Consider the following 27,692-nt stretch of genomic DNA (forward strand, 5'->3'; position numbering starts at 1 on the left):
TCATGAAACTTGGGTGCAGGAGGGGAAGGACTGGCAACTTAATATCTGTGTTTCCATTGTTTCAGATGTGATAGAGCAGGAGACATTAAAGGGGGAGGAGTGGCATTGCTCATCAGGGATTAAAATATCACAGCTGTGCTCAGACAGGACAGATCAGGCTATATGGGTGTAGCTGAGTAACGGGAAAGGTATGATCACACTCATGGGGATGTATTATAGAGCTCCCAATAGTCAGAGAAATTTCAAGGAGCTAATCTGTAGAGAGATAATGGACAGCTGCAAGAAACATAAGGTTGTGATAGTAGGAGATTTTAACTTTCCACATATTGACTGGACCTCCCATACTGTAAAAGTGCTGGATGGCTTGGAGTTCATCATATGTGTTCAGGAAAGAATTCTAAATTAATATATAGAGGTACCAACTCTATAGAATGCATTAAGGGATCTTCTATTAGGGAATGAGACAGGTCAGGTGACAGGAGTAAGTATAGGGGAATATTTTGGATCCAGTAATCATCAAACCATTAGTTTCAAGTTTATGGAGAAGGATAAGTCTGGTCTTTGGTTTGACATTCTAAATTGGAGAAAGTCTAATTTTGAAGAAATAAGAAAGGATTTAGAAAGCGTGGATTGGGACAAGCTATTTTCTGGAAAAGATGTGTTCGGTAAGTGGAAGGCATTTAAAGGCGAAATTTTAAGAGTACAATGTTTGTATGTTCCTGTCATGATTTAAGACAAAGTTAGCTGCACAGGGAACCTTGGTTTTTGAGGGATATTGAGGATCTGCTTAAGGAGGTGTATAGCAGATATAGGCAACATGGAGCAAATGAGGTACTTGTAGAGTAAAAAAAATTCAAGAAAAACCTCAAGAAAGAAATCAAGAAGGCTAAAAGAAGACATGAGGTTGCTTTGGCAGACAATGTGAAGGAAAATCCTAGGGTTTATACAGGTATATTAAGAGTAAAAGGATAGTAAGGGACAAAATTGATCCCCTTGAAGATCAGAGTGGTCGGCTTTGTATGGAGCCAGAAGAAATGGGGGAGATCTTAAATGGTCTCTCAGTATTTACTCAGGTAACTGGCACAGAGTCAAATGAAGTAAGGAAAACAAGTTGTGAGGTCATAGAACCTGTACATATTAAAGAGGAGGAGGTGTTTGGTGTCTTAAAGCAAATAAGGATGGATAAATCCCCAGAGCTTGACACAATATTCTCTCAGACCTTGAGAGAGGCTAGTGTAGAAATTACAGGGGCCCTGGAAGAAATATTTAAAATGTCCTTAGCATGGGTGAGGTGCCTGAGGATTGGAGGGTAGCTCATGTTGTTCCGTTGTTTAAAAAAAGGATAGGCAAGTATCGCTGATGTCAAGTAGGTAAATTATTGGAAGGTCTCCTAAGAGATTGAATATACAAGCATTTGGATAGCCAGGGACTGATTATGGATGGCTTTGTGTGTGGTAGGTTTTATTTAACCAATCTTATAGAGATTTTTGCAGAGGTTACCAGGAAACTTGATGACAGAAAGGCTATGGAAGTTGTTTACATGGATTTTACTAAGGCCTTTGATAAGGTTCCACATGGGAGGTTTGTCAGGAAGGTTCAGATGCCTGGAATTCATGTCGAGGTTGTAAACTGGATTCAACATTGGCTATATGGGAGAAGCCAGAAAGTGGTAGTGGATTTGCTTCTCAGACTGGAGGCCTGTGGCTAATGGTGTGCCACAGGAATCAGTGCTGGGAAAATTGTTGTTTGTCATCTATATCAATGAACTGGATGATAATATGGTAAATTGGATCAGAAATTTTGCAGATGACACAAAGATTGGAGGTGTTGTGGACAGCAAGGAAGGCTTTCAAAGCTTGTAGAGGGATCTAGAACTGCTGAAAAAAATGGGCCGAAAAATGGCAGATGAAATTTAATTTAGACAAGTGTGAGGTGTTGCATTTTGGAAGGACAAATCAAGGTAGGACATACACAGTAAATAGGAGGACTCTGAAGAGTGCGGTAGAACAGAGGGATATGGGAATGTAGATACATACTTTCCTGAAAGTAACATCACAGGTAGATAGGGTTGTAATGAGAGCTTTTGGCATATTGGCCTTCATAAATCAAAGTATTAAGTGTGGTAAAGTTGTACAAGAAATTGATGGAGTATTGTGTGCAGTTTTGGTCACATAACTACAGGAAAGATATCAATAAGATTGAAAGAATGCAGAAAAGATTTATTAGGATGTTGCCATGAGTGCAAAAATTGAGTTACAGTGAAAGATTAAACAGGTTTAGACTTTATTTCCTAGAGTGTGGAAGAATGAGGGGAAAGTTGATAGAGGTATACAAACTTATGATGGGTGTAAATAGAATAAATGCAAATAGGCTTTTTCCACTGAAGTTAGGTACAAACCAGAAGATATGGGTTAAGAGTGAAAGGGGAGAATTTGGGGAGGAACATTGGGGGAAACTTCTTCACATAGAGTGGTGGGAGTGTGCAATGAGCTGCCAACTGAAGTGGTGAATGCGCGCTCAATTTTCACATTTAAGATAAATTTGAGCAGGTACATGAATGGGAGGGGCATGGAGGGCAGTGGGTCAAGGCAGAATAATAGTTTGTCACAGACAAGGGCCGAAGGGCCTTTTATCTGTCCTGTAATGTTCTGTTTCTAGGTCTACTGCAGAAAATAATAAGAGAAAACTATCAAACATTCAAAACGATTAAATTCTAGATTAAATGTATAAAGCATTGCCTGATTGCCAGGAACCAGGAATGAAGGGATCATATTCTGGTTGGCTGCCATTTGCTAGTGGTGTTCCACAGGGGCTGCTTCTTTCTATGTTGTAGCATAATGGTTTGGATTATGGAATTAATGGCTTTGCGGCCAAGTTTGCAGATGATATGAAGGTACATGGAGGACCAGGTCGTGTTGAGGAAATAGAGTTGCTGCAGATGGACTTAGATAGATTTGGGGACAACTTCAGAATTGGAGGGCTTCCTCTTTTAACAGAGATGTGTAGGAATTTCTTTATCCAAATGGTGGTAAATCTGTGGAACAGGCGGTTGTGGAGGCTAGGTCATTGGGTGCTTTTAAGGTTCTTGATTAGCCAGGGTATCAAAGGTTATAGAGAGAAGGTTTGGCAGTGGGGCTGAGTGGAAAATTGGATCAGCTCATGATTAAATGAATGGTCACTCTCAAAGGGCTGCATAGCCCATTTCTGGTCTTTTGTTTTATGGCTCCATTTACAATCTTTCTCTGTGAGTAAAATAATAAATGTTTTTTTAAAACTCAAATGATGAGCTTGTATCTTGATGTTGACTTACTCTATTTTCTTTTCTTGCAGGAACAATTACTATTCGCCAAACAGGAACATGAAATTGGATTGGCTATTAAATGCTTTTTATTTTGTACTGTTACTGGTTGGTTTGTTTCCTAGAAATTGGGTCAGGTTACTACAAGGAAATAACTCTCAGTTGTACCTGCCACAAATATTAATACTAATATTACCAACACAATACCACATTAATTTTATCATGAATATTATTTAAAGGGTGAAAAACTACAGCATGCTGTTGTGCAGAGGGACTTGGGAGTGCTTGCGCATGAATCGCAAAAAGTTAGGTTGCAGGTGCAGCAGGTTATTAAGAAGGAAAATGGAATGTTGGTCTTCATCACTAGAGGAATTGAATTCAGGAGTAGGGAGGTAATGTTGCAACTGTATAAGGTACTGGTGAGACCGCACCTGGAGTACTGTGTCCAGTTCTAGTCTCCATATTTGAGGAAGGATATACTGGCTTTGGAGACGGTCCAGAGGAGGGTTGATCCCTGGGATGAAGGGGTTGAGTTATGAAGAAAGATTAAATCGTCTAGGATTGTATTCCCTCGAGTTCAGAAGAATGAGAGGAGATCTTATAGAAACATATAGAATTATGAAGGGTATGGATAGGATAGATGTAGGAAGGTTTTTTGAGCTGGCCGGGGAAACTAAAATGAGAGGACACAGTCTCAAGATTCGGGGGAGTAGATTTAGGACAGAGATGAGGAAAAATAGTTTTTCCCAGAGAGTAGTGAATGTTTCGAATTCTCTAACCAGGGAAGTGGTTGAGGCTGCCTCATTAAACACATTTAAAATTCGGTTAGATAAATTTTTACATGATAGAGGAATTAGGGGATATGGGGAGAAGGCAGGTAGGTGGAGTTAGGTCATAAATTAGATCAGCCATGATCATATTGAATGGTGGAGCAGGCTCGATGGGCCATTTTTGGCCTACTCCTGTTCCTCCTTCCTATGTTCCTATGTCAGTTGCTGTGCAAATGCAGATTGAGAACATGGTTTTGATTCTGTTATTGATTGGTCAGGCATGGGCCCCAATGGGGCTGAAATGCATCCCTATCTTTGTGCTAATTTTTGGTCTGGAAATTGCCCATGGGTGGTTAAATGCACTCACAGAGCTCTACTCACCAGCACACAGAAGCTCATTAAATGTTAATAATAACAAAGAGCTGAGTGTATCATCTTGACACCTCAAGGAAATTACACAGTCAGAACCATTTTGCAGTGCTGCAGACTGTGTAACTGACTTATTAATATACCATTCTATACTGTCTGCAACTCAAATGAAACAACGGAGTAAACAGTTTGATTAATAAACTACAGCCATTTAATTTCAGGAACTATTCTGACCATAAATTAGGCAATCTTGATGGTTAAAAATGCATCTATAATAAAATAACCACTTCAACAATCATATTCTTCCAGGATTAATAATAGGGGCATGGGAGAAAAATGCAGAAATGAAAAAGAGGGCCTATGGTGAAAGTCTTCTCCAAGCTGTAGTCAAGTAAAATTAACTTTAGTGTGCAGACACACCAGATTCAGCTACACCAAGCTTACGGGAATATGTACGTTGTTTTACCTTGTATGGCATTGGCCAATAGAAGTTTACAGTAAGTATACCTTTACTTAAAGCTGCTGTGAAGTGAACCCTGGACATGCAAATGACTTGTAGAATGTTTGAAATACATGAACAACTAATGTAAAAAAAAGGAAATGTAATACGTCCAAGTATGGACTTCAAGGGCCCTTTCCCTCCATGAAACAGAACGTGTATTTTCTCAGCAGTGTTGACGAATACTCATGATTTCTGCTTGCCATCCCCTGCCCAGCTATGACCATAGCCACAGTTATTAAGTCCCTTCATAACCTCTTCATGCTCATCAGATACCCCAGTTACATCCACAGTGTCTGGGGGGGGGTTGGGGGGTTCTTCATTCATGAGTGAGGAATTGCGCCAATATCTGCTGGTCAAATGCATAGCCCTGAGCAGGACCACCAGCTATAACCCCTGAGGGAATGGCCAGGTAGAAAGGGAGAACAGCATCATTTGGAGGGCAGTCCTCCTGGCCCTCAAGTAAAAAAGGCTGCCTGTCTCTCACTGGCAAGAGATCCTACCAGAGGCGCTCCATAGCACCAGACCCTCTTCTGTTCATCAACAAATGTGACCCCTTATGAAAAACTTTTCTTCTTCCCACTCTACTGGTCTGACTGATGACCCCAGGGCCTGTTCTACTCCGGAGAAACACCAGAACCCATAAAGCCGACACCCCCTGGTTGAGAACATCCACCTCCTCTGTGCAAACCCCCAATATGCCTATGTGCAGTACTAGGGTGGGTGGAGAGACACTGTCTCAGTCTGGGACATGCCATTTGCAGGAACTCCCAAAACTGAGGCTCTTGCTGGACTGTCTACAGTCAACTGACTAGCACCCCCCATTCTCCCATGATTACCAACCCCACCAATAGCACCAGTTGCACTGCCCCAACCCCAACCCACTTACCCCCATCTCCCCCAACCCAGCCCCAACTGATTCTGTTCAGCCACCTGAATCGCAGCCCATCAACTCAGAGCATTGCCACAGCTGGCACTGTGACGGTCATTTCAACAGACGAAACTACTGAACCTGTAAATAGACTCTGAATGCACGCTGACACTTCACCCCACTGAACTTTGTTTCAAAAGAAAGGGTGAATGTGGTGAAACACTGTAACACATGCATTGTACTGGTTAGTCCACCCCTGATACTATAACTCCTCCCCCTTCAGGATTCCTAATAAAGGCGGTACTGCCCAATCCCCTCCCTCAGTACTGCTTTGGAATCGAGCCAACAGCACATAAGATATGCCTGTAAGTTTATAGTGATTAAAGCCTATTAATCTCGACTTCTGGTCTGTCGGGTCTAACTGATTGCATCACAAACTAGAAAGACTGGAAAGGGGGAGTGGAAAGAAAAGGCAAGCAAGTTTAACAGAAAGCAGAGAAATCTGGCTGGAGAGTGCCCAAATGGAAAATAAGGTGTTGTTCCTCCAATCTGGAGGTGGTCAGGGTGGGACAGACATATGAGTTTGGGAATGTGACTCAGAATTGAAATGGTTGGCTACTGGGAGGTCACTGTTGTTGCAGCTGGAGAGGATCTCCCAATCTATAACCAATTTGTCCAATGTAGAGAAGGCCACAACCTATGTCGCTTCTTCACCACCCTATGTTACTACCTTTATGCAACTTTGTACCCGTTTCTCTAAGTATTTCTGTTCCACAGCACTCCCCTGGATTAACTTACCAAAGTGCAGCATCTCATACTTGTCTGAGTTAAATTTCATCTGGCATCTTTGTCTCAATTTCACGGTTCATCTAGATCCTATTATAATCTTAGATAGCCTTATTCTCTGTCTACTATATCATCAATTTTGGTGTTGTCTACAAGTCTACTGGCAATGCAACTCTTTGATCATCCAAGTCATTCATATAGGTGACACAAAACTGTGGACCCAGCAACACAATATAGGTCATAGGCCTCCATCATGAATAACAAACCTTAACTACCAGCCTCTTTCTCCTACCATCAAGCCAATTCTGTATCCAATTCCCTAGCTCACTCTGGATCCCATGTGATCTGACCTTCCAAATAAACAACAAGATCCCAGGTTAAATGTACAGAATGGTATAGTGGTGAGATAGAGTGAACAAGATTCCCAATAAACTGTACAACATGGTTTGGAATTCACCAGAGAACAGCGACACTAAGATACAATGTGCATTGTGATGTGTGTGTTGGAGCCACATAGAGAGCAAGATCCAGTTTAATACAGTGTGGCATGAGTCATACTGTAGCACAGGGACTGCAAGAATCCAGATAAAACATACAGTGTGGTGCACGTCAAAGCCACAGAGTCAAGATCCCAGATCAAGCAAACAGTGTGGTGTGTGTCTGAGCCACAGAAAGAACAACATCTCAAGTTAAGTGGATTAGGCTTTGGCCATGGTGAATGACAGATGCTGGTCTAAATACAACTGATTAAATTGAGTCATAGAACAGGATAAAGTAAACTGATAAATCTGTGAGATCAAACTATAGTCATCTTATTGTAATTTTCCTTCTATGTTGTAGATAAGGATGTTGAAGTTTCTGTCATATGCCATTGGTATTTGCTGAAGGCCATTTGAAAAAAGTTTGGCTAAGCCCTGAGCAACAGCATCTTGCAATGTCTTCTTGGGCAGCAGGCTGCTTAAGTCAATTAAGGTAACAGGGGAGAAAAGACTGTAAATTTTTAAGGCATTTAATTATACTTCACTTCTAAACATTAGTAGATTTAAATATTGGGTAAAAGACTGTCAATTGTTGCTTATTTGCAGGCAAAGAAACAACTTGCTCTGGTACTTACAACTGAGGAAAGTATTTGAAACGTAACCATTAGATTGAACATTGTGTAACAATGGAATATTTGCACACTACAACAAAGACACCTAACTGGAAAAATATCAGAATGCATACTTGAAGCGAACTTCAGATTCACCAGGTCACTCTTCAGTTCAAAATTAGTAAAAGCAGGAAAGACGTTTTCATGGCAACTAATGATAGCAGAAAGTACAGGAAACTAAGAAAGCAGGCAGAAATTTGAAATAAAAGCAGAACAGTACTCAAAACATCAAGGTAGCTTTTGTGGCGAGAAAGACAGATGAACGATCCCTGACCTAAAACAAATGGATAGAGCAGCTGCCAGATGACTAACAGTGCCTCCAGAGGAGCTCTCTCCCTGTTCAGAGTTCTTAGCATTGCATTTACCTTAACCATTGTATTGGGAAGGGTTGTGGCTGTCATGTGACAGCACTGCCCCCTACCTAGTCGGAGAACATACCAGCTATCAATCAAGGTTTGTTCTCACCCCATCTTGCTGTTGGTATCATGTAAATTACCTGGACTGGACTCTCTAACCTGCCTGAACTTGTTGTAATTGGATTAATCCTCCTGGCACCTAGCCATTAAACACTGCTAATGACCCTCCAGCACTATAAAGGTGTTATGTATTATTTGTTCTCCCTCTTTGCCAGATTGGGACCACCCTGCTTCACTCCAGGCCTTGAAACATAGAAGGGTGCTGGAGAAACTGTTGGTAAGATGTGCACTGTTTAAAAGGGTTGGGAGCATTTAATTAGTGTTCCCTGAGTCAAGGGGTTGTGGTGATTTTTCCTTGACCATTGTATCTATCCAGCTCATTGTAGGTGTGTGTGAACTTTGTTCCCACACTATTTTCCCACGTTCATTATTAAATGTATGTGTGTTTCAGTGCTGCTTTACTTTTTTCCTCACACGAGCTAATAAATTGTGCGCATTGTTTCATTGCTACTGCTATCTTCCCACAGCTGCTGTAAGCTGCACGCACATATGTGTGCTGCATCTGCTACCATTTCCAATGCTTGCCCTCTGTAAATAAAATCTTTTACTACCAAAACTGTGTGACTAGAGTCCTTGACTTTGAAACCTACCAAATCTGCTTCCTCACTTACAACAACCAGTGTGTCAATGTTCCCACGTTTCCAAAGACTTCATGTATTTTGATTATTTTTTTAATATATTTAGACCTGTCCTGGTCTCTAATCATCATTCTAAAAGGAGCTGTCAGTAGGCTATCAGGACTCTCTATGAGTGGTACCTTACCATCTGCTGCCTGTGGCCACTTACGCCTTGCAAAAAGGTTACGGTGGTCATCCTGGAAGGAGACAATGTAATTGCAAAGTATCTGTTAGTTCTTTGGAGTGCTGTGGATAGTGAGCACCAGATGTAGCCTCAGATAATATGATCCAGCCTAATTAACTTCATTTCTCTCTATATAAATTCTGCTTGCCTTGGTGTGCATGTCTAGCTTCCTGTTTTGTTTCCGGTTTCCAATGGCTGCAACATTTTATTTTTAAAAGAAATCATATTTTTCTACCAAGAATTAATAAAGATCTGTGCAGTGGCAGATTAACCATTGGGCTGACTAGGCTGAAGCCTAGGGGCCTGGAGGGTAAGAAGGCTCAAGCCCCTAGGCTTCAGCAGCGTAGCCTGGTCTCTATTTATTGTTTCACACTTACTGCGGTGAACCCGGTGACTGTAGGGGGGCCAGAGTCAGCAACGTGCCATTGCCAGGGTGAAGCTTGCAGTGGTTTCTGGGAGCTGGCGGTAGCGGCATGAAGATTTGACACTGTGGCATGTGCGATCCTCCACCTTCCCACCAAACTATTAGATTTTTAACGTTCATTCAGTTGGAAAGAAGTTAAAAATCTAATAGTTTGGAGGGAAGATGGAGGATGATTGGGTGTTGGTGGGGTTGAATTAAAACAGCTCGCCCAGAGCGTCCGGAGGCAGTTAAGTAATTGGTGGCACTCTGGTGGAGGCTGCAGATACCGTGGTATCACAGTTCAAAAACAGGAGCCACTGATCTGCCCTGCTGTCTCTTTGTGTACGCTTCCTGCTGCTTGGGCTATTAGCTGGTGTGGATTGCATGCGTACGCATACGTTAATCGTCCAAACGCAAGGCACGAAAATAATTAGATGTTCGAACAGTAAATTGGAGAGGGAGAGCCCGAGAGGCGAGAACTGTCAGTAAAATGTTTGTTTTATTTAAAAACTGAATTGATTTGTAAATTGTGCCCCACAGTTCAGGTAGGCTGAGGGGAGAGTTTTGAGTCTCCCGATGCCCGACTCCGAACCTTCCCCTTGGTCTACACCAGAGCTCCTGAGTACCAACTCTGAACCCTCCCCTGTTCCCTCAGCCTACCGCTTGCACACACACACACACATACACACACACACACACACACACACACACACACACACACACATGATAGGGGATGTAGGTGAAATAATGAACAGAGTGCATTTTCATTATAAAATGATTAAAATGTAAAAGATGTGTGATTTTATTAAATAATAGCTAATTTTAAATGCAGTAATTGCTTCAATAGTTGAAATTATTGACGACTCATTCCATTCAAATAGGATGTGATCAATTAAATCCAGAGCCTGCCTGTATGTAGAGAGTGGTTATATGCTTTGCTCTCTTCCCTTCCCTCTCTGTTCCGATGCTCTGTCATCGCACTTGGGACGGTGGTGTTGGTAAATATAGGGAGGGAGCTGGGAGGTGGAAATGCTAATAAGGCGATGGTCTCCAAGCTTGCTGGAGGGGGAGGGAGGAGGAGAAAGGGAGGAGGAGAGAAGGAGAAAGAGAGAGGGAGGAGAGCAGAAAGACAGAGGGAGGAGGAGGAGGAGGAGAGAGGGAGGAGGAGGAGGAGAAAAGGAAGAGAGAGGGAGAAGAGAGAGTCAGAGACAGAGTTGAAAGGAGTGGTGGAAGAGGCGGTACAATTTGCGTTACGAACCTCATCTTGTTGGCACAAGCGAAACACGGGAGAGATCAGAAAGTCTCTCCCAACACCACAACCGATCTGAAGGACAAACAAACACCCAATCACAGTGCAGAGCTTCCTTTACTGCTTTGTAATCATCAGAAGTAAAGGTTGCCTAGCTATGGCTGCCAATTTAAGAGTGCATGCAGAGTGCGTGGACGAGCTGGTTGCAAAATGAGTGTGCGCGCGCGCATGTGCACACAGCTATGGTCGTGATGCCTTTTTATGTGCTCTTGCTCCTCCTAATGTTAAAACCTGGCTACAGCCATGCAGGGGTGGCAGACGGGACTAAAGTGAAGCTCATCCTATTTAATCCACCATTGGATATGAGAAAGCATATTTTGTGGAAGGAGTTGAGAATGTAGACTGCCTTACAAAACAGGAAGCTGAAAAACTCATAATGCAGCCCTTACTCTGATTGAACTCAAACTTACTATAGCTGCTTTCAGGTGCATCCACTGCCTTGAGGGTGGCTGCAAGAGCAGATCTAAGCCTGAAGACTCACCTTTCAGGTGGAAGCCCTAAAAGGCTGCTACAGCCCACCTGAAAGGACCTGTTTTTCCAGAGGCATCTCGTAGCATCTCTGCATCTGAAGGAGGTGGGGCGACTGGTGCCACCCATCATAAATATGTGGCATAGCAATGGCTGTCTTCCCTACCCACAATCCCCCATGCAGGTGGAATCGCTCTGTGTTTCCCACACAGTTCCAGCTGCATGGGGGTTTATGGGTAGGGAGGACCACCATTACTATGCCGCATTTTGAGCAGCAGAGAGTGGCCCTGGTGACAGCCCGCACCTGCCCCGATGTCCCCCACCGGCTGGTCCTGCCCCACTACCTGACAGCCGCCCCCCTCCCTGCTGCCCAACAGACTCCACCCTGCTGCCTGACAGACCCTGCCTTACTGGGGAAGGGAGGTTGGCGGTACGACAGGGCAAGAGCGGCTGGCAGGGGACGTCGGGGCAGTGGGGAGGGGGGCTGTCGGGCAGTGGGGAGGGGGGCTGTTGGGCAGTGGGGAGGGGGGCTGTCGGGAAGTGGGGAGGGGGTCTGTTGGGCAGTGGGGAGGGGGCTGTCGGGCAGTGGGGAGGGGGACTGTCGGGCAGTGGGGAGGGGGGCTGTCGGGCAGTGGGGAGGGGGGCTGTCGGGCAGTGGGGAGGGGGGCTGTTGGGGAGTGGGGAGGGAAGCTGTTAGTTTGTTTGGTGGGGAGCTGTCAGGCAGCAGGGAGTTGGGTCACCAGCTGATAGTGTCACCAGCCCGGCCCTTAGCAGCTGCTTTCAGGCTTCACCAATCCTCAGATTATCCCTCCCGGAGGAGGGTTGGCGAGTGCGCCTCGGAGGCATGTCAGGCTCTTTCCAGTGGGTACCCCGACAGCCGAATAGGAGTAGAATTTGCAGCTTTACATTGGGGTATTCTGGCCACCTGAAAGAGCCTGTTCCTTTTTGATTCTGCTGTACATGGATAGACTTGCTGGCTAGCAAGCAGATCAAACTTTTTCACTGCACTTTGGCATGTGACAATAAATGTAAACTTGAAATTTGAGTTCATGATCAGCAAAAGAAAAATACAGTTCTTTTTCTAATCAAGAGATCTATTTTTATCATTTTTAAATTTCATAAATTTGGACATACTGCATGGTAACTGATCCTTCTGGCCCACGGGTCCGTACCACACAAATACCCCAATTAACCTACAACCTCCATATGTTTTGAAGGATGAAAGGAAACTGGAACACCTAGAGGAATCCCATACAGACTTGGGGAGAACATACAACCTCCTTACAGGCAGTGCTGCATTTGAACCTTGATCGTTGGCACTGTAACAGCATAGCGCTAACCACACATCCCTTTAATTTTGAGTACAAACATCATTGCAATAATAACAATTTAAATGAAACATGATACATAAATGCTTTCTTTTTTAGAAAATTATTGTTTATGTGGCACAGTTGGCATAGCGATTAGCTCAAAGCTGTTAAAGCAGCAGTGATTGGGACCAGGGTTTGAATCCCGCATTGTCTATAAGGAGTTTGTACATTCTCCTCATGTCTGCATGGGTTTTCTCCAGGTGCTCTTCCCATCGTTCAAAACGTACCAGAGGTTAATTGGGTGCCATGGGCTCATGGGCCGAAATAGCCTGTTACCATGTTGTATGTCTAAATTATAAAAAAGTAAATTTTGACTTGATTTATTAACTTTTACATTTATTTGAATTATGGATGAATTTTCCCCCACTGTGTTGAGCCACAGAGGGACTTAAAAGGTATTAGAGAATGCTGAAAAATGAGGGATTTGTTGGAAGGGTAAAGATATATTAATGGAAGTTCTGAAAAGAATGGAATGAAAGACATTGGAACAAACAATGGGATAAAATTCACTTTTGAAATAGGATTTCCAAAATCAAAACTTTATTCTTTGCTTTCTCTATAATCCCCAGGGTCATTCTCTTCTCACTAACTTATTCAGTTGCCTTTCCCATTAAGTTTTATACCAATTTCAATGCAGAAAATAAGAAGCACAGCGATTATTTTATATCAGAAACGAACCAAGTTGGTTAACCTTTTTATAATCCAGCATTGAATAATTTATAAAAAGATGATTGCATCATTTGCTGGTAATCCACTAATCTTAAAATTTTTGTTTGTCATAACAAACATCTACTATGTGGAGCTATATTGGAGTAATAAATTACATTTTCACAATTGACACGTGCCTTTTAAATACATTTAATGACTTGTTGAATGGAAACTTTCAAAATAATAATTTCATTCTATGGTTATTGGTCTCGGTTTTGCAGTATGTTGCTTCCACAGCAAATCAAGCTTCTAGTAGGTTCTGTCCCACTTCTATCTCACTGCCTTCTCCCTTCCCACTATTGTTGAACTGTCAGTGTGTTTACCTGCATATGTAAAATTTCCTCCAACCACATTTGGGAAGATGGAAGCCATAGATGGGTCTCTGTCCCCTGAACTCCAACTCCATTCCTCTCCCTGACAATTATATGAAACTGAACCATTGGTTGCAAATCTTTGATTTTCTCCAAGTCTATACAGACACAAGGCGTCTTTGTCATTCTCTAATTCTGGTCTCGATTATTCTGAATGTAAATGCTCTACCAGTAGTGGTTAGGACTTTGCTGCCAAGCTTTACAGCTCTGCAATTCCCTCCTTGAACACCTTGGAATCCCACTTTCTTTCTCTTCCTCTCTCTCTCTCCCTTTCTTTATGTGGCATGGGTAGAAAAGTGGGAAAAAGAAACAACTATATCAGAGACAATAGGTTCAAAAAAAAGTATAAAAGTCAGTGCAGAAAGTACAAAAGTATGGCTGCAAGTAGAGAACTGTGACAAAGATCATGGAGAATATAACAGAATATAGGGCTAGAACCTACACAATCTTCAGGGCAATAAGATGATAAGGTGACGCTGAATGCAAAATCAAAATACGAGTACCAAGCTCCTAAATGATGAGCACATTGTTGAAGATGCTTCAAAGCAGGAAAGGCAACATAATTTTTCTACTTCTTTTTATTATGTATCATCTGACAAATATTGATATCTTTGACTAGGGAAAACTTGAAGATACTAGGAAACACTTCTAAATGTTTGAGTGATTTTTCCTCTTTTGAGATCACAAATTTCCTAACTATTCAATTAAATTTCCACCATTACTCAGTTGCTTGTAAACGATATATTAAAAAAAACCTGAATCAATTAAGATTCTGATGCTGATAAATATTCAAGGAAATAAAACATATTTAGGGTAGCCTCAGTTATCGAAACATGTAGAATGTTATGAATGAAATGATTAATTCAGAAACATCATAAAACAATTATTTTTCTATTTTAATTTACTTTTATTTTTCTATTTTTCCTCCATTTGCTTGTAATCCATTTATTATCTATTTAAACCTATCAACAATCCAATAGTTCATGACAGAACCAAATACAAATATACCACTGACCTGAAATAGGAACTCCATTTCTTTTTGCACAGGTGCTGAGCATTTCAGCAGTAGTTCCTGTTTTAATTTGCAAAGTTTTACTTGCATTCAAACTGTTGTAAAGTTGCAAACAGTTGTTTCAATTCTTTCTTTCTTTGGCTTGGCTTCGCGGACGAAGATTTATGGAGGGGGTAAAAGTCCACGTCAGCTGCAGGCTCGATTGTGGCTGACCAGTCCGATGCGGGACAGGCAGACACGGTTGCAGCGGTTGCAGGGGAAAATTGGTGGGTTGGGGTTGGGTGTTGGGTTTTTCCTCCACTATTACAGTATGGAAGGAGGTCAGACACTTGGTGGAGCCCCAACAGGCTCCATGAAAGGCAATCCACTGCACTATCTTCTCCCTTTTGCTATGCAGATTACTTTATTTCAGATACACATGCTGCCAATTTTAGAACACTACAATTAAATTAATCTCTGCTATTTGCTCTTTCACTCCATTCCAAATGCAAACCATTGTCACTTTTAATTCTTCTGCCAGTCACGTAGAATTAAAATGTGGTTCTTGAGCCCTCTGACAATGACAATAGTTTCCCAATACATACTCTGTCTACACTCTTCATTATTTTAATATCTCAAAGAGATATCCCTGTTCAAAGACCATCCACTGCTTCTTGAGTTTAACAAAATTTTGGCATCCCTAGAATCATTTTGATAAATCTCTTTCCAACTCTCTCCAAAACTTTTACTATTTTCCTAAATTGTAATGGCTAGATTGGAAAGAATATCCTAGTTGTATCATACATACATTCGCAGAACACAGAATATTATAATACAGCACAATAGAGGCCCTTCTGCTCATGATGTTGTGCTGAACTGGATTTTGGAAGGTCAAACTTGAAGGTAGAATAATGACAGGATTGTTAACAGTGTGGAAGAACAGAGGGACTTGGAATCCAAATCCATAGATCTCACAACGTTGCCATGCAGGTTGATATGGTAGTTTGGAAGGCTTATGGTATACTGGCCTTCATTAGTTGGAGAATTGAGTTCAAGAGTCGTGAGGCAACTCTATAACTCTGGTTAGACCACACTTGGAATATTGTGTTCAGTTCTGGTCGCCTTATTAAACAAAAGATGTAGAAGCTGTGGATAGGGTGCAGAGGAGATTTAACAGAATATTGCCTGAATATAAACGTATTCAACAGGCTAAATCATACCCTACCTCACACCCATAACCCTCTATTGTTCTTATATCCATGTGCCTGTCTAAGAACCTCCACCGACACCCCTGGAAATGCATTCCAGGCACCCACAACTTTCTGTGTGCAAAAGTAAATGACTCCTGATGTCTCCCCTCACCTTGTATTGATGTCCTCTGGTATTTGCTACTCTCACCCCGGGAAAATTGCGCTGGCTGTTCTCTCATAATCTTGTAGACCTCTATTAAGTCTCCTCTCATCCTTCTATGTTTTAAAGAGGAAAAGCTTAGCTCTGTAAACCTTGCCTCATCAGAAATTTTCTCAAATTCAGGCAATATTCTGTTAAATCTCCTCTGCACCCTATCCACAGCTTCTACATCTTTTGTTTAATAAGGCGACCAGAACTGAACACAATATTCCAAGTGTGGTCTAACCAGAGTTATAGAGTTGCCTCACGACTCTTGAACTCAATTCTCCAACTAATGAAGGCCAGTATACCATAAGCCTTCCAAACTACCATATCAACCTGCATGGCAACGTTGTGAGATCTATGGATTTGGATTCCAAGTCCCTCTGTTCTTCCACACTGTTAACAATCCTGTCATTAACCATGTATTCTACCTTCAAGTTTGACCTTCCAAAATGCATCGTTTCATACTTATTTGGATTGAACTCCATTTGCCACTTTTCTGTCCAAATCTGTAACCTGGTCATATCCTGTTGTAACCTACAACAAACAACTCTATCCACAACACCTCCAACCTTTGCCATCTGTAAGCTTACTGACCCATCCCTTAACCTCTTTGCCTATGTTATTTATAAAAATCTCAAAGAGCAGGGGGCCCAGAACAGATCCCTGTGGAACTCCATTAATCACCAACCTCCAAGCAGAATACATTCCATTTAATACTACCCTCTGCTTTCTGCAGGCAAACCAATTCTGAATCCATACATACCTCATGACTTTCTAAATGAGTCCATCAGGGAGGACATTGTCAAATGCCTTATTAAAATTGACCTGTACCATATCTACCTCTCTCCCTTCATCAATTTATTTCGTAACTTCCTCAAAAAAGCAAAATTAGATTCATGAGGCATGACTTACCCATCTCAAAGCCAGACTGAATATCTCTGAACAGACCATACTTCTTTAAAAGTTTGTAAATCCTGTCTTTAGGAATCCTCTCCAATAGATTTCCCACCACTGACATAAGACTAACTGGTCTGTAATCCCCAGGATTCTCCCTATTACTTTTTTAAACAAGTGGACCATATTTGCTATTCTCCAATTGTCCGGTACCTCCTTCTATGGCCAGGGAAGATGCAAAGATCATGCCAATACCCCAGCAATCTCTTCTCTTGATTCCTGTAGTAACCTGAGGTATATCTCATCTGTTCCTGGAAACACATCAATCATAATGTTTTTAAGAAGATGCCGCACTTCTTCATTCTTAACCTCAACGTGCTCGAGCACATAAGCTTGTTTACATTGACCATGGTACCTCCCTCTGGTGAAAACTGAAAACAAGAATTTATTTAGACCTCCCCCTCCTCCTCTGCCTCCACTTGTTTCTTCCTTTATCCTTAAATGGCCTTTCTTTCACTCCAATCATCCTCTTCTTCACGCAAAGGAGAGCCTTAGGGTTTTCCTTAATCCTACTTGCCAAGACCTTCTTATGCCCCTTCTAGGTTTCCCAAATCCTTTCTTATGTTCCTTCTTGGCTACCATATATTTCTCATGAGACCTTCCTAAACTTTCTGTATGTTTTCTTCTGTTTCTTAACAAGATGTCTTGCCTTTTTTGTCAACTATGGTTCCCTTATCCTATTATCTTTCCCTTGTGTCAGTGGGACAAGCTTATCCAGAACCTCGCGCAAGAGGTCACCAAACATCCTGCACATTACCTCTGTGCTTTTCCCTGAGAACATCTGTTCCCAATTTACTCTCCCCAGTTCCTGTCTAATTTCACCATAATTATCCCTTCCCCAATTAAACACTTTACCATTTTGTCTACTCCTATCTTTCTCCATAGCTATGCTAAAGGTCAAGGAGTTGTGGTCACTTTCACCGAAATGCTCCCTCACTGAGAGGTCTGTCACCTGACCAGATTTATTACCCAGAACTAGATCTAGTATGGTCTCTCCTCTAGTCAGCTTGTCCACCTACTGTTTAAAACATGAAAATGTGCAAACACTGTGATTGCAGTATACCACCCTGTAATGCTGGATGAATTCAACCGGTCTTTAGTGTCCATAGGAGACAAAGATATACCTGTATTGCTGACGTTTTGAGACTGAGCCCTTCAAGGAATAAGCAGTATGAGCCAAAAGCAGGAAATCTCAGAATTCAGACAATGCTGTCTGAGGGAGGAATGCAGACCAACAAAAGGTGTTAATTGGATATGATAAGGTGAGAATTTATGTCTATGCAAACAGAGATTGGGAAAAGGGAGAGACAGAGCTCGAGGAAGGTGATGAGGGAAGAAGTGAGGGGAGTTTTAATGAAAGCTAGAAAAGTCAATATTAATGCCATCTGGTTGAAGGGTGCCCAGTTGGAAGATGAGGTGTTGTTCCTCCAATTTGGGGGTGGTCTCAGTCAGGCAGTGCATGAGTCCATAGACAGACATGTCAGCAAGGGAATAGATTGAGGAATTGAAATGAATGGCTACTGGGAGATCCATGCTACTGTGGTGGACAGAGCTGAGGTGCTTAACAAAGCGATCTCCCAGTCTGCGTCAAATCTCTCTGATGTAGACCACAACAGGAGCAGTAGATGACCCTACAGATCCACAAGTGAAAAGTTGCTTCATTTGGAAGGAATGTTTGGGGCTCCAAATGGTAGTGAGAGAGGAGGTGTGGGCGCAAGAGGATATCTCCTGCAGTTGCAGGTGTAGGTCCCAAGTGGACAATTGGTGGAGAGGATGGTGTGGCCAAGGGAGTCACGGAGACAGGGGAATATGTGTCTAGTGGTGGGATCACATAGTAGGAGGCAGAAATGATGGAAGAGGATGTGTTGGATATGAAGGCTGGTTGGGTGCTAGGTGAAGGCAAGAGGAATCCTATCCTTATGTGTAGAGGTGGAGGGGGCCAGGGCAGATGTGCAGGTAATGGAGGATATATGGTTCAATGCTGATTTGATGATGCTAGAGGGAAAGCCACATTGTTTGAAGAAGGCCATCTCTGATAATCTGGCATGGAAATCTTCATCCTGGGTGCTGATGCGATAGAGATGGAGGAATTGGAAGAATGGGATGGAATCCTTAAAGGGGACAGGGTGGGAAGAGGTGTAGTCGAGGTAGGAATGGCAGCTGACGGGTTTGTAGAAGATATCTGTTGAAAGTGTCTTCTGAGATGGAGATAGAGATTGAGAAAAGGAAGAGTGTTACTGGAGATGAACCAAGTGAATTTGTGGTTGGCGTGTAAGTGGGCAGCAAAGTGGATGAAGTCAACAAGCTCATCATTGGTGAATGAGCCATGTGTCAGGAATTCATCTTGGACACACCTGACAAATTTTGCCCCATCTATCCCTCTTGCAGAAGGGCCAGTCGATATTTGTGAAAAAGTCTCCTACAACAACAACCCTGTTATTTATGCATAATTACATAATGTGCTTAATTATCTGATCCTCAGTGTCAGGAGGGCATTTGAGGGCCTACTCCCAATAGAGAGTTCGCTGCATTCCTGTTTCTGAATTCTACTCACACTGACTCAAGACAACATCTCTACAGCATCCTCACTTTCTGCAGCTGTGATACAATGATTAATTAATACTGCTACTACTCCCTTTCTTTTACTTCCCATCTTATTCCTTTGAAGACATCTCAACCCTGGTACCTACATCAGCCAATCCTGTCCTTGCATTAACCAAGTCTCTGTAGTGGCCCCAGCATCATAATTCCACATTCTGATCCATGACCTGAGTTCACCTCCCTTATTCCTAAAAGTTCTTGCATTGAAATAAGCACATTTTAAACCTTCTAACTGACTATATTTATGCTCCTTCCACCTGCCTTGGTTTCCTCACAAACTCACTAAACACTACATCAGCATTTTCCCAAACTGCTCTCATCTCTGCCCTCTCATTCTGGTTCCCATCCTCCTGCCAAACCAGTTTAAACCCTCCCCAGCAGCTCTATCAAACTTGCCCTCCAAGATATTGTTCCCCCTTGCTTTTAAGTGCAACCCGTCCTTTTTGTACAGGTCATACCTTCCCTCCAGAAGAGATCTCATTGATCCACAAATATGAATCCCTGCCTCCTGCACCAACTCTTCAGCCACGCAATCATCTGCCATAGCTTCCTATTCCTGCTGTTAACTTGGCTGTATTGAGAAGGGTTGTGGGTGTAACATGACAGCACTGCCCCCTACCTAGTCGGGGGACACACCAGCTGCCAATCAACCTTTGATTCCACCCTATCCATTAGTGCACTCCTTGCTGTTAGGGCCAAGCAAATTACCTCTCTAGCCTGCCTGTACTTGGCCTTGGGCTGTTGCAATTGGATTAATCCTCCTGGCACTGAGCCACTGGCTCCCTGTAAATAATCTGGCTGGACCCTTCTGCACTATAAAGGTGCCAAGTGCTCTTTGTTCTCTCTTTTTGTCAGCTTGGGACCACCCTGTTTCACTCCAGGCCTAGAAATGTGAAAGGGTGCTGGAGAAACTGTTGGGGTAAGATGAGCACTGTTAAAAAGGTTGGGAGCATTTAATTAGTGTCCCTTGTAGCATTAGATCCATGCCTGCACTGAGTTAAGGGGTGGTGGGGCATTGTAGTGATTGTTCCCTGATCACTGTATGTACCAGTTCATTGTATGTGTGTGTGGTTATTTTGTTCCCATTCTATTTTCCCCATGTTCATTATTAATTGTCTGCTTTTTCTTTCCCACAGCTGCTGTAAACTCTGTGTGTGTGTGTGTGTGTGTGTGTGTGTGTGTGTGTGTGTGTGTGTGTGTGTACTGCATCACTTACCATTTCCCCCACTTGCCTTCTGTAAATAAAATACTTACCCATCAAAACTGTGTTCAGGGTCCTTGCCTTTGAGACCTACCAAATCTGTTTCCTTACTCTCAACAGTGGCACAGGCAGATATCTCGAGATTACCACCCATGAGGTCTTGTTTTTATCTTCCTCCCTAACACCCTATATTCCCTCTTCAAGACCTCATCTCCTTTCCTATCTATGTCATTGGTACTGACATGGACCATGACAACTGGCTGCTCACCCTCTTGCTTGACAATGATGTAGACTTGATAGGAGATGTCCCTGATTCTGCCACCAACGAGGCAACATACCATCCAGGAGTCTTGATCTTGATCACAGAACCTCCTATCTATTCCCCAACACTGCAGCTCTCCTATTCTCACCACAATCCCTTCTGAGCTCTGTGCTAAAGACCTGACCACTATGATTTGTCCCTGGTATATTGTGCATTTCTTTCCCCTCTCCCCCTCTCCCCCCCCCCCCCCCCTTCAACTCCATAACCATATCCAAAACAATATTCTTATTGTGGAGGGGAATGGACACAGGGGTGCTCTACTCTGACTGCATATTCCCTTTCTCTCTCCTAACAGTCACCCAGCTACCTGCCTGTTGCCTCTCGGGTATGACTGTCTCCTTGTAGCTTCTGTCTATCACCCCCATTTCCAACTCAAATGATCTGGATTTCAATGTGACTTCCTTGATTTTCTGCTCTGTACCCGGGATCCTGGATGAAGTTTGTAATCATTTTTTCAATATGCCTTCCACTTCTAAAGAACTATGCATGCATCTGTCAGTAATGGAGTCATTAAATGAAGAACAGATATTCTTCATTTAATGACTCCATTACTGAAGTATGACATGTTAGTCTGATATAAGAAATCTATTGTTTTTCAGAAGTGTTGACATGTTAAGTTATAATTTTTATTTACAGAATACTACAGTACATATATTCCTTTTAAAAAAAGTACTAAACCCTCACTACCCTATAACCTATTTTTCTTCGATCCATGTGTCTGTCTAAGAGTCTCTTAAATGGCCCAATGTTTCTGCCTCCACCACCATCCCTGGCAAGGCATTCCAGGCGCCCACAACTCTCTGTGTATTAAAAAAAAAATTACCCCTACATTTCCCTCCATTCACTTTGTACATATGTCCTCTAGTGTTTGCTGATCCTGCCATGGGAAACAGGTGCTGGCTGTCCACCCCATCTATGCCTCTCAAAATCTTGTAGACCTCTATCAAGTCTTCTTTCATCCTTCTACACTCTAAAGAGAAAAGTCCCAGTTTTGCTAACCTTGCCTTATGACCTGTTTTCCAATCCAGGCAACGTCCTGGTAAATCTCCTCTCCACCCTCTCCATTGCTGCCATATCCTTCCTATAATGCGGTGACCAGAAGTGAACAAAATACTCTAAGTGTGGTCTAACCAGAGATTTGTAGAGTTGCAACATGACCTCTCTACTCCTGAACTTAATGAAGCCCAGCAAAAGAACACAAGAAATAGGCCATCTAGCTCATCGAGCCTGCTCCAACATTCAATAAGATCATGGTTGATCTGATCATTGTCTCAACTCCACCTATCTGCCTTTTCCCCATATCCCTTAATTACTTTTATATATAAAAATCTATTTCTGAACCTTAAATATGTTTAATGAAGTAGCCTCAACCACTTCCCTGGGTAGAGAATTCCAGATTCACTACTCTCTGGGAAAAACAGCTTTTCCTCATCTCCCCTAAATCTTGAGACTGTGTCTCAAGATTGGTAGGTCTCACCTACCAGTGAAAACAATTTTTCTGCCTCTATCTAAGTGGAATGAGGAGAAAAGCACACAACTGGATGTGAACCCTCTTCCCCGTATATCCGATATGGTGAATCAAATTGCACAACATCAGGTCTTCTCTACCATCGACTTGAAATTGGCATACCATCAGCTCCCCATCTTCCCGGAGAATCGCCAATATACTGAGTTTTTTCCTGAGAGTCCCCTTTGGCGTCACCAACAGATTGTTGGTCTTCCAACGGGAGATGGACCACATGGTAGATCAGTTCCAGCTGCAGGCCACATTTCCATATCTCGACAGCGTCACTATCTCCAGTCATGAACTGCAGGACCTGGCGCCAATGTTCAAAAATTCCTCTACACTGCCAAGTTCCTTAACCTCACATACAATAAGGCTAAATGTGTATCTCACACAACCCACCATGCCATCCTTGGCTGTGTCATTGAGAACGGAGTCATTGGTCCAGACCCTGACTGCATGCGTCCGCTCCTGGAACTCCCCCTTCCCCACAGCCTCAAGGCCCTGAAAAAGTGCCTGGGCAGCTTTATTTTTCTTACTATGCCCAGTGAGTCCCCAATAACTTAGACACGGCCCGTCCCCTTGTTAAATCCACTTAACACCAGAGGCTCGTGCAACCTTCAGCCGCATCAAGGCAGGCATTGCCAAACCCATGATGCACGGTATGGATTAATCCATCCTGTTCCAGGTGGAGAGTGCTGCATCAGACGTCGCTCTAGCTGCCACCCTTTGCTTTCTTTTCGTACACCCTCCAAGGCTCTGAAATTCGACACTCCTCTGTCGAGAAGGAGGCCCAAGTCATTGTCAAGGTAGTATGGCACTGGAGACACTAGCTGGCTGGGAAATGATTTACCTTGCTAACTGACCAACGTGCAGTTGCGTTATTGTTCAATAACTAGCAGCGAGGTAAAATCAAGAATTGAACTTTCCACCTACAATTATGATATCTTGTACCGGCCCGGGAAACTCAATGTGGAATCTGTGCGAGTGTACAAATCGGCTTCTTACAAGCCCTTCACAATGATCTCTGCCACCAGGGAGTCACCAGGTTCTTCCACTTTGTCAAGGCCAGCAACCTGCTTTACTCCATTGAAGAGATCAGGTCGATGACCAAAAACTTCCATGTCTACGCGAAGTACATTTGATAAAGGCCACCAGCCCCTTTGAATGCCTGAGTGTGGATTTCGAAGGGCCCCTCCCCTCCTTGGACCACAACATGTACTTCCTCAATGTCATTAATGAGTACTCACGCTTTCCATTCTCCATCCCCTGCTCCGACATGACAACTGCCACAGTCTTTTCACTCTGTTTGGCTTTCCCAGCTATATATACAGAGTGACTGGGGGCCTTCATTTATGAGTGATGAGCTGTGTCAGCACTTGCTGGCCAGAGGCATCGCCAGGAGCAGGTCTACCAGCTACAGGAAGAGGCAGGTGGAAAGGGAGAACACTATGGTCTAGAAGGCTGTCCTCCAGCACTGTGATCGAGGGGCTTCCAGTCTCCTGCTGGCATGAGGCCCTTCCTGCGGTGCTCCACTCCTTCAGGTCCTTTCTATGTATGGCCACCAATGCCATACCACATGAACATATGTTTTCCTTTCCCAGGAACCATGCTGCTGACATGGCTGACACCCCCAGGGCCACTCCTACTCAGAAACATTTGAGGAGTCACAAGCCTGACCCACTCATTGAAAGGGTCCAACCCCAATACACCGATGCGGCATACCCTGATGATCATGAGGACACTGTCAGGGCCAACCAGGGCCATGGCACATTACCTTAGCCCCATCAAATGACACACCAGTCTCATTGCCACGCACCCACCAGCTCCATGCTGATGACTGCGTACAGGCACCGCAGACTGTCAAGGACCCCATCGCTGTGCTACAGTCACAACTGGTGCTATGATGGTCACAGTGGAAGACCAAACCGGGAGACTGAATTCGTAATTGTATCAACACCACCCTACCAGACTCTTTGAATCTGTCTGGGGCACCCATTGGTTGACTGCCACAGGCTCCTGAATAAGAGTAACTGTCCCTCAGCTCCCTCCTCAGTTCGGGACAATCGACCAGCAGGGATGTGGCTTCATTCTATTGTGAATAAAAGCCTATCAGTTTTGCTCATCTTCAGTCTTTTGAGTCATTGATGGTGCATCACTGGGTATGTTTTCCTTGGAGCAGAGGAGGCTGATATCAACAAAATTATGAGGGCTATATTAGATGGTGGAAAACTTTTTGCCTGAGCAGAGATGTTGCTAACCAGGGGACACAGGTTTAAATTGGTGAAAAAACAGAAATGCTGGAGGAACTCAGCTGGTCTCACAGCGTCCATATGAGGAAAACAATGTTCTGTATAATCTTATAAAGAAGGACTTAGGCCCGAAACGTCAATTATATAGTATATCTTTACCACCTCTGGACTGTGCGAGACCTATTGAGTTCCTCCAGAATTTCTCCAGTTTTCACTACAAACACAGCACCTGTCTCATGGCATAGGTTTAAGGGTAGGAAATTCAAAAGGGATTTTTGGATGCTTTTTTTTTCCACCCAGAGGAAAGTTGAAATATGGGAAGCATCTCCTGAGAAGGTGATGGTGGCAGATATTCTCACAATATTTTAAGTATTTTTCCATTGAAGAAATTGAATGTTCAACCCAATAAACCACACACCCAAAGATAATATGAAAGCATATCTTAACATAGTCCCATAAATTGACTGACTAAACTTCACAAACAGAATTATACAAGCAATATATCCTTCCAAAAAACTCAATGAAGAATTGAGAATACAAAAATATTATTTCATATAAGAAACAGACTTGACTTACTGGTTGGCTTTTTGGCACATCATAGACACCTTCCTTCTGATGGCTTGTGGGCACCTGGATGTACAATGATAGAACAAATAATTAATAATCTCATATATCACAAACTGTCGTGGAACCACATAATTTTAAAGGAAAGTTTGTTGGCTGACAGAGTAGATGTGGCAAAGTTATTTCCCATGGTAAGGGAGTTGAGGACACAACTTCAGGATTGAAGAGCGCCCATTTAAAACATAGACAGAGTGTGGAATTTGCTAGCATGGGTGGCTATTGTAAGGTAAAACATCATGAGATGGGAATGTGTAAGGAGTTACCCTGTACAGGGCTGTAACAAGATGTGAATGCATCCTTGTACTTACAAGATAAGAGAGACATTGATGGATTGAGAGGCAGGAAGCTAGCAGGGAAAGGATAGCAACAGTTTTAGTCATTGGACAAGTAATGATATGATGATGTTCTAAGCACGTATCCAAGGGTATAAAAAATCACCATTTTGCTGATAACGGCAGAATGCATTCTCCGACTAACATGGTTAGTTGCAAGTGTTACAATCCGGTAATAAAGAACAAAGAACCCTGATTTCGACTCAGTCTGGTGTTTGTCTCACTCATTCATGAACAAAGCAGACCTAACAATTTGGTGACCCCGACGTGATGGGTGAGTGAACACTGGACGACGGTTTCTGTTTTTTCTGACAATCATCTCAGCCGGCTGATAAAAAGGTCCAGAGAAGCCTGTTTTAACAAAATTCTCTTTTTTTTTAAAATCTTTATGATTGTCAGTAAGAACTGGAGATCGGACAAATTAGACGACCACAATTGAAGGTCGCATGCCAGGATTGTAACACGTAAGTGATTACAGACAAGATAAAAGTCCTTAAGGTGTTTGAATGACATTTATTAAGTGCTTCGCAAGAAACTACTAGAGTTTAAAAGTCTTTATTGTGTCGTTGCAAAGTCCAATAGAGTGAGAAGGTGGTCTATAAACAATTGAGGACCTGAGTTTCCTGCCCTAAACTGGTTATTAAGAGGAGAAATCTCCCACGTGAAGGTTGGGCTTTGAAAGAAAACAAAGGTTCAGGCTTATTGGCCTCAATTGTATCTGAGAGACTGACTTATAAATGTCCGGTAGGTATGATAATGTCTGTACACTTGAGAAGTTAAGAATTTATTTCCCCAATTCGCCGTGGTGGAATACCACAGCAGACACTAGAGACCTTGAGACAACAAAAAAAGTACTCAGGGACGCCTGCCTGGTGAACAAGAACGACGACAGAAGGCTGCGACAGCTGTGTCCGGATCAGGTAGGAGATATTAATGAAAAAGTTGACAAACTCCTAAGAGACACCCAGTTTATTCGAAATACTTTTGATAAGTTAAATGAGGGTATTCCCAACATCACCAAGGAGATAAAGTTACGTAAATTCATAGATTGGTACAGGGAAACAGGACAAAAGTATAGCCCAAATATTTGGTTTTCTAGTTGTAATTTAACTTTCAGACCCCTTTGGGAAAACAGAGAGTGGAAAACGAGCAATCAGAGTATACAGGACAGTCTGAAGTCAATTGGAGGGCAAGACTTCGAGACTGTTCCTTTAAAAGATATTAGTCATCCAGCTTGCAAGGAGACATTTTTAAAAGCAATTTTCGTTGACATAGATCCCCTAAACGGACAAAAACCTAAATTAAAACAGGCATTAGAAAGCGGTCCCGCAGCTATGGCTGTACAGTTGCCTGCTAAGACTTTTGACCAAGTTATTAAGGAAATTAATCAGGAATTAGAGGAGCGAAATACCAGTAATGCGGCATTGGAAAAACAAAAAATGCTCCGAAAATGTGTAGACCGCTGGAGGAAGAGGGGTTGGTTACCCGGGGGCACTGAGATGTTCCTAACAGGTGAGGGAAAAAAAAAAAATTTTAAAACGTAGAGGCTTAGATAAGCTGGAAGAAACAAAACACAGAAGGGAAAGGAAAAGTGCCTGTTTCCAGTTTCCAGCCACGAAGTGTCCGGGTTTGCTCTCTCCCTCCCTCCTTTCACCCTCCCCTCTCTCTCTTCTCTCCCCCTCTCTCTCTTCTCCCCCCCCTCCTCTCTCACCCACTCCCCCTCCCAATCCCAATCTGTGGCGGTGCTGCCCTGAAATCCCCAGGTTGGGCAGGGCAGAGAAATACAATTTGGTTTTAATTTTGTGCCCACAATTCCAGCTCCGCATCAAATGGGATCCTGTTTTATCCTCTCTCCCTCCCTCTTTCC

At 42.9% G+C, this 27,692-nt stretch overlaps 1 protein-coding gene across 1 annotated transcript in view; it reads right to left on the bottom strand.

Annotated features, from left to right (window-relative positions):
* LOC138763775 (disabled homolog 1-like) overlaps positions 1 to 27,692 on the bottom strand; it is a 308,796-nt gene that overhangs the window by 22,108 nt on the left and 258,996 nt on the right. Inside the window, exon 9 of the mRNA XM_069938496.1 lies at positions 25,446 to 25,499. Coding sequence (XP_069794597.1) covers positions 25,446 to 25,499 — 54 coding nt within the window. The remainder of the gene's footprint in view (positions 1 to 25,445; positions 25,500 to 27,692) is intronic.

The sequence above is a fragment of the Narcine bancroftii genome, chromosome 5, assembly GCF_036971445.1.
Source record: "Narcine bancroftii isolate sNarBan1 chromosome 5, sNarBan1.hap1, whole genome shotgun sequence".
Taxonomy (NCBI): domain Eukaryota; kingdom Metazoa; phylum Chordata; class Chondrichthyes; order Torpediniformes; family Narcinidae; genus Narcine; species Narcine bancroftii.